The sequence below is a fragment of the Leptopilina boulardi genome, unplaced genomic scaffold, assembly GCF_019393585.1.
Source record: "Leptopilina boulardi isolate dan_hultmark-lab unplaced genomic scaffold, ZJU_Lbou_2.1 LbouV2_110, whole genome shotgun sequence".
NCBI lineage: Eukaryota > Metazoa > Arthropoda > Insecta > Hymenoptera > Figitidae > Leptopilina > Leptopilina boulardi.
Window position 1 is genome coordinate 1,062,305 of NW_026137653.1, and position 7,790 is coordinate 1,070,094.

Genomic DNA, 7,790 nt, shown 5'->3' on the forward strand with positions numbered 1-7,790 from the left:
ATTCTTAATAGAATTATCCAAAAAAAAAACAATAAAATAAAATAAAAACAGTATAGAATAAATAAGATAAATTAAAAAACAAAAATTTTAATTTTTATTATTATTTCTCAATTTTAATTTTAATTATAAATTTCTGACTCCAGACTCTACTCCTTTGTTCAGGGTATAATATGTCTTCGTGTTTTTGACTTATTGTTTTGGTAAGATTTATAATTATAACTTATTTTAATTTATTTATTAACTTATTGTTTTTTATTTTTTATTTTTTATTTTTTATTTGTATTGTATTTTATTTGGTTTAGTATATTTTTTATACACTCCCTGAAGTGGAAATCATTTCGATTTCGAAACTTTGGAGTAAATTAAAAAATTTTTTATTCTTTGTCCGAATGTTTTCGTTTTATTTGCCTTATTTAAAAAAAAGATCTCGGACCTTAAAGATTAATTTCTCAAATCTATTTTCTTTTTTTCTTTTTTTTTTTTTTGAACAGGAAAAAATTGACGACGGCTTATTTCATCATATTCGAGCGTCACGAAGACGAAAAGCAACAATAATACAAATTGATGACGAGACACCAGTGAAAATGTCAACGGAAACAACAATTTTAATGACAAATGGAAAATTATTTATAGGAGGTAAACCCGGTTTTCATGGGATTAAAGGTTGTATCACGGACTTTGTTGCTGATAAAAGAAGAATTCCTCTAACGAGGCGAAAAATTGAATTTTGCCACGACAATGACGTATGATAGTGAAAAAAAAAAAAATGAAAATTATTATTGTTGATTTTTTATTTTATAAAATAATCAACAAGAAAGTATTATTAAAAAAAAAAACCAAATGTTCATCACGACCTTTATATAAAAATTTCTCCAAGTCGTTCTCAATTGTAATAAGTCTGATAATAATCGATCGACTGTGCCTGTGGTAGCCCTATATATAACAATTTATTGAGATTGAGAACGAGTTCAAGTGCTACGTTTTCATCCAAGGACAATAATATATTTTTAAGAGAAAAAAAAATAACATTCTTGAATGTTTAAAAGAAAAAATATATATATATATAAATATTTAAATTATATATACAAAATAGTGAAATATAAATATCTAGATATGAGTAAAAAAAAACGAGTATTAAATTATAATAAGCACAAATTATAAATAATAAGTATAAATACATTTATAAAATATGTGTAACTATATATATATAAAGCGATATACAAATTAAAATAAAAAAAAAAGTATACGTACAATTAGTCGGCAGAAAAACGAAATGAAAAAAAAAGTGCAAGATACTTTAAGCTGCTGACGCACTAAACGTTAAGATGCCAAGACTGACTAATGCGAATGAAAAAAAAAAAAAATCTTAATCAGTGTTATGTTTGAGTGTTCAGTAGAGAGATTTATCACTGTGGATTCCTTAGATAGAAATATGTATTTTAAAATGACTGTTGATTTATGCCAGTAGAAACCACATTGTTTAAGGTAGGCGAAGGCTTTTTATAAAAAGATCGACAAAAAAATAATAGTTTATACTTAAAAATAAAAAAAAAAAAAAAAAAAAAAAAAAACGTAGGCGGTGTAGCTATATTACATTCCATAAAATGGACACCTCTAAATAGGAAAAAAAAATCGTACACATGTTATATGCTTTAAAAAAGAGATTAACAATTATGCATTAGGGATTTAGGTAAAAAAAAAAAAAAAATATGTGCGGAAAAAAATCATGAGGAAGTAAATCTGTATATTTGTCATATGTGTATGGAGATTTTGTAAATATTTTAGCTTCAGTGACAATTTACTATCGACAGCTTCTAATAATCATTCAATTTAACTAAGTCATCATAACTCATATATACATATATACATATAAATTCCCTACAACGATTTATTTTTTTTTTTCATCACATCGACTGATTTTATTAATTTTTAAATTAAGAAAAAAAAATTCTTAGTCTCCCTGTTAATTGCTCAAAGCATTTTTTAAATCCATTAATTTTTTTTTTTTTTGAAAAATCATTTTTACATTGATAATTGTGGTTTTGAAATAAAAATATTATATAGGGATTCTATTATTATTGTGACTGACAATCAAATTGTCAAAATATCATTTATATTTAGACATTTCTTCTTTTTAGCTATGAAAAAAAAAACGAATTAGAATAAGTTGAAATAAAAAAAAAAAATTAATCCGAATTTTCGTATACATATCAGTTATTTAAGTCTGTGATATTTACATAGGCGCACAAATTAAAACCCTAATAATATTTTACTTTCAGAACTTATTTTTATTTTTGAATAAAGGAAAAAAAAAATTTTTTTTTATTCGAAAAATTAATATATATATATAAGGATTCGCAAGGGTTCTATTCTAAGAAAATTCTAAAATTCATTTTTTGATAATTTTTGCATAAAATAAAAATTTAGGTCTATTTATATCGGTCAACGATTAATTGATAAAAAAAAAATTTTAGAAACCCCAAGGCATAATCAGCAATTTTTAAGACATACATATTTATATATATATATAAAAAAAGCCTATTGAGATTAAAAATCTCATTGATTGCAAATAAATAATTACGATAATTGCTAAGTTATTAGTAAAGCGATAAATTGTGTGTGTGTGTGTGAAATATGTTTGTTTTTTTTGAATGAGCAGGAAATAGCTTTGTAAAAAGTTTAGGGAAATTTACGGTGTTTGTATTAAAAAAAAAAAAAAAAAAAAAAAAATTCTCAACACACATATCCTGCCAATTGTTATCCTTTTTGAACCATATCTCTCTCTCTTCTTGTAAACAATGCATATCATTTACATCTAAATGACCAATTCTTTACTCATTCGAAAGACTTATATTTCAACTTATAAGAAAAATAAGAGAGAAAACTACGACTACGTTATATTAAATTTAAACAAATGTCTCGTGATATTATTAAAATTCAAAATAGAAGGCAAAAAAAATTTTTGTAAAATTACAAATTAAAAACAAAAATGGTTTTTTATTTTTATTCTAAAAAAAAAAAAAAAATTGAAAAATTATACAATACTGCCATAATGTAAAATTCTATCGTTACTCTCTAAATCTGAATTAGTAAAAATGTTTACTAATTGGAATTAGTGACTCACTTTTTGCTTCTGAATTAGTTAAATTTTACTAATTGTTAGTAAAAGTTACCAATAATTAGTAAAATTTTACTAATTGTTAGTAAAAGTTACTAATAATTAGTAAAATTTTACTAAATGAGAAGAAAAAAGTGAGTCACTAATTCAAATTAGTAAACATTTTTACTAATTCAAATTTAGAGAGTATGAAAAAAAAAGTTTGCACTTTTGAAAAATTGAATTTTACATTTTTCTTCTAAGACTAATTATTTCTTATCATCGAATGCAAACACTGTGAAATATACATATATATATATTATATTAATTCTTAAGTCTGAAAATTAACACCTGCTGCTGTGCAAAAAAAAAAAAACGAATAAGCCGCGCGCATTGTAAATATTAAAAAGCAAATACATAAAAAATTGTGCGATAATCTTTTTTGTCTTTATTAATTTTCGTAATCTTAAATTTTATAAAACCATCTTCTTATATTCAAACTAAAATTCTATATCACATGTATATCAATTGATTTTTCATATAAATATTTACACATTTTCATACTTTCATTCTATTTCACTCATTCTATTTTCTTTATTATATAAAAAAAAATAAATAAACGTTCTTCGACGTTATTTTGTCCCTTCTTCTTTTGTCATAAAAGATTTTTAAATTTATTTATTTCTTCTTCTTTTTTTTTTTATTATGAAGCCTTCATTAACTTTTTGGCACTTCTTTCGCCATTTCCTCCAACCTTTGGCGGAAAATTTCTCGAATTTCCTTGATTGGTTTGATTAGAAAAATAGGTACATTATCGTCTCTTCTCTAAAAAATAAAGAAATTCAAATTATAATTTAATTTTCGACAAGTTTTGAAATTTTTTTTTTTTACCTGGAACAAACATTCGCCTTCGAATTCAACGAGTTTTTGTTTTCGGGCCCTCAACAATAGTCCAACAACTTTATCATTGACATATGTATAAATATTGAAGAGATCACCAAATGTTATTGCTATTACATCAGGATGATCTCGACATGGTGTTCCATCGTGATTTATAATTTCACATAATTCCAAAATTTCTTTATAAATATGAGCTGATGCTTTACGACCTCGTATATCCGAAAGAGATCCAGCAACTGGTCTATATAAAAAAAAAAAATAATTATAATTTTTTATTATAAATTGTTATTTTGATAGTATCAAATTGCAACGAAATTGATCTCAATATTTGAATCAAAACACAATTTAATCCAAATATTGGGATCAATTTAATTCAATTTGGTATCAAATTGATACTTTTAAGAAAACATATTAACACAGAAAATTAAAAGGCATTAAAATAATCTGCAACGTTTATTATTTTAATCCATTTTGGTATTAAAATAAGCAAAATTCGATTAAAATAATAAGCGTTGCAACTTATTTTAATACCTTTTAATTTTCTGTGAAAAATTAGAAAATCAATTTTTTTTTTTAGTAATAATTTTTAGAAAAATTAATTAATAAAAATTATTTATTACCTGCCATATTCTTCTTTTGAAAATGTTGGTTTTGCAAGATTTAAACCTGAAGTAAAGGGATTTTTTGCTTGACTACTTTCATGTTTACTTGCATGTTGATTAAACATTGCCACTTTTTCTCCCAAAGATTCCTGAATAAAAAATAAAAAAATTACTGAATTAATTATAAATCCCTTATTTATTATATTATAAATTATTAATTTATTATTTAATAAATAAATAAATTAATTATAAATTATTAATTTCACAATTTTTGATAAAATTTTATTTATTTTCCACATTATCAGAAATAGTTTGTTTTTTTTTTTTTTTGTACTTTTTAACATAACATGTGTGAAACATGCGAAAATACTAAATGCAATTGAAACGACTTTAGTTGCACTTGACAGGTTTCTTAGCTCGATGTTCATCAATGTAAGTGAACAAAATTTTATCTTCAATATATTATTTAAGATATTTATTATTATTATTATTATTATTATTATTATTATTATTATTATTATTATTATTATTATTATTATTAATATTATTATTAATATTATTATTATTATATAATTATTATATTGTATATTGTAAAATAAAAATTGTTTTAATTTAAATTTTTTAAAAATGAATAAATTGTACACGTGTCATTATATAAGAAATCAACTTCAAAACGAAATTCTTCACACACACAGACATATAAATTTTCATCCATATAACATGAAAAATAGTATTAAATATTTTCTTCTATCTTAAAGATTTTGAAATGGAATTTTGGACAAGATCCAATTTATCAACTCTAGAAGATTGGCCCTGACCATAAAAGAGATTTCGATGGCACATTGACAATTTTTTTTTTTTTTATCTATATTTCATGAAGTACATTCATGCCTGTCATGTTCAATTATTTCCTTGTTTAGAAATATATATATATATACAATATAAAACATCGAGACCAAGAAAACTTGTTTAATTTTAATTAAGAAAAAAATTTTTTTCTATTTTACATTTTTTTGGGGAAAATATTAATGAAGAAAAACATGCAAAAAAAAAACAACAACTCAAATATGAATGATTTTTTATAAAATATTCTAAATAAATAATAAAATAAAAAAATTCACAAAATATGATACTCACAACAATCACCTCAGACATTTTTCTTCAATTATTAAAAAAACACAACAACAAATAAACAACAATTAACAGGTACAATGAGTGTAAAAAAAAAAAATGAAGTAATACTGTCACTGTTTTTTTTTTTTTTTTAAATAAATTATTTTTCTAGTTGATCAGCATTGACTATTTGATATGTTGAATTCACTTGAACGCGAATTGTTTTATAATTATATACTAAGAGAAGGCACACGGAGTGAATAAATACAGCGCCGCGACGCCAAGCTTCTTTATATAAGACGCTCTCGGCAAACGACGTCAAAAAGCTCCCACCAGAAATTTTAGCTCGTCCCGCACATTAAATTATTTGCATCCTCTATAAAAGCTTCTCGTTTTTTTTTTTTTTGTCCTCTCAAACTAATATCTGTCTATTTTTGACATAATGCCAACAAAACGACGCGCGCTCTTTTAAAAAATAATTCATTTCATTACGACGTTTTGTTTTTAAAAAAGGAAAAATTATTCATTCATATATAAGAAATTTACTTCCGACAAATTTTTTTCTGCAAATTTTTAACAAATATACAAAAACTTTATTTTTTTTCTTTCATTTTAATTTAATAAGTATACAAAGAAATACGTTGTTAAAAAATGAAATTACAATTTATTTATAATTAAAATAAAAATTATTTCATTTACATATATATATATATATATATATATATAGAAATTAACTTCCGCCAAATTTTTTCAATTAAAATAAAAATATAAAAACCGATTTTAAATTTCTTCTTTTTCTTTTTGGTTAATTTAATTTTAAGTAAGGAAATTTAAAAAAAAAAATTACAATTAATAAATATATAATTAGATTAAAAATTGTATTATGATTGATTTGAAAACAAACAAATAACAAGTGGAAAATTATAGAATTTGGCAAGCTTTTTACAAATTTCTGACACTTAGTACATGACTTTTGCCAGTTTTTGAAAATATCGCACGCGACAACAATTTAGAATATAATAACTGCGTATTAGTGGAGATTTTTTTTTTTTAAACTTTTTTTTTTCTACTATATTTGTTGTTTTTAAATTTGAAAAATTGGTGAATGAAATGAAATTTCAATTTTTTTTTTTTTTAAATGAAGATTTGAATTTTTTTTTACTATATTTTTAACGAAACCATAAAAGGCGAGATTCCAATGACGAATGGCATGTTAAAAAAGCCTAAATGTCTGACGGAAGTACGAAATTAGATCAGTTTTGCGTCGCGTGTGCTTGAATGAAACAGACGTCATTGAAAGCGTGGGCAACAAAACTCACTATAATAGTAATTCGACATTCTTTAAAAGCATTCTCATTCGAAAACTATTTTAATATACATACTCAGGCTAAAATTAACTTGTGGATAATTCATATTCAAAGAAAAGCGGTGGTTGTTTACTTCTTTTTTTTATCTCTCTCTCTCATTCCGTTTTATATAAACGTCATCGGATGACAATATTTAAAAAACCTTGACGAGTTTTGTGAACTTCTTCTATTATATATAGCACTTCCTGTACTCTAATTTTAAATAAATTTTTTTTTCCTATTTTTAAGAAAATAAAAAGAAAAGTTTCTTCCATTATTTAAACAAGAAACAATATTTTTTACTTTTTTTTTTTTAATTTGCTGAAGGAATAATAAATTTTTATTTGCTAACAAATACAATTTTACGGTTTAATTAACAAAAGAATGAAAAGGAAATAATAAAGAAGACAAAATGTCGATTATCTGGTTTAAAGAAGTGCGCAACAAATTCAAATTTTGGCACGAAAAATAGACGAAAAGTGTGTGCAATCAAAAAATGAGTCATGATGAATAGAACACAGATACACTATGTAAAAAATTGGAAAAAAAAAGAAAAATATTTTTATTCTATATTTTGGAAAATAAAAAAAAAATTCCTCATAAAAATTACCTCCTTTTAAACCCAATAAAATTCCTGATTTTTAGATAATAAAATTGATCAAAAAAAAAAAAAAAAAAAAATAGAAACAAAAACCAACGTAAATGAATCATTTAAGGTTTTTGAACCTGACT

The 7,790-nt window shown here is 23.0% G+C and overlaps 2 protein-coding genes across 12 annotated transcripts in view; one reads left to right on the forward strand and one right to left on the reverse strand.

Moving 5' to 3' along the window:
• Positions 1 to 2,730, forward strand: part of LOC127277400 (agrin-like) — a 260,690-nt gene extending 257,960 nt beyond the window's left edge. For all 10 annotated transcript variants that reach the window (XM_051298541.1, XM_051298515.1, XM_051298526.1 and 7 more), the window contains one exon: positions 492 to 2,730. In XM_051298541.1, coding sequence (XP_051154498.1) covers positions 492 to 749 — 258 coding nt within the window. In that variant the 3' untranslated portion in view covers positions 750 to 2,730. The remainder of the gene's footprint in view (positions 1 to 491) is intronic.
• A 792-nt stretch (positions 2,731 to 3,522) lies between these two features.
• Positions 3,523 to 6,053, reverse strand: LOC127277464 (actin-binding Rho-activating protein-like). Of its 2 annotated transcripts, none has more exons than XM_051298611.1 (4): positions 5,746 to 6,053; positions 4,618 to 4,748; positions 3,989 to 4,238; positions 3,523 to 3,922 (listed from the first exon to the last, which is right to left on the reverse strand). In XM_051298611.1, the coding sequence occupies exons 1-4, from the start codon at positions 5,752 to 5,754 to the stop codon at positions 3,815 to 3,817; spliced, it is 498 nt and encodes a 165-aa protein (XP_051154568.1). In that variant the 5' UTR covers positions 5,755 to 6,053; the 3' UTR covers positions 3,523 to 3,814. The 2 variants fall into 2 exon arrangements, with proteins under 2 accessions (XP_051154568.1, XP_051154557.1); XM_051298600.1 differs by having other exon boundaries at positions 5,737 to 6,049.
• Positions 6,054 to 7,790: the final 1,737 nt, after the last annotated feature.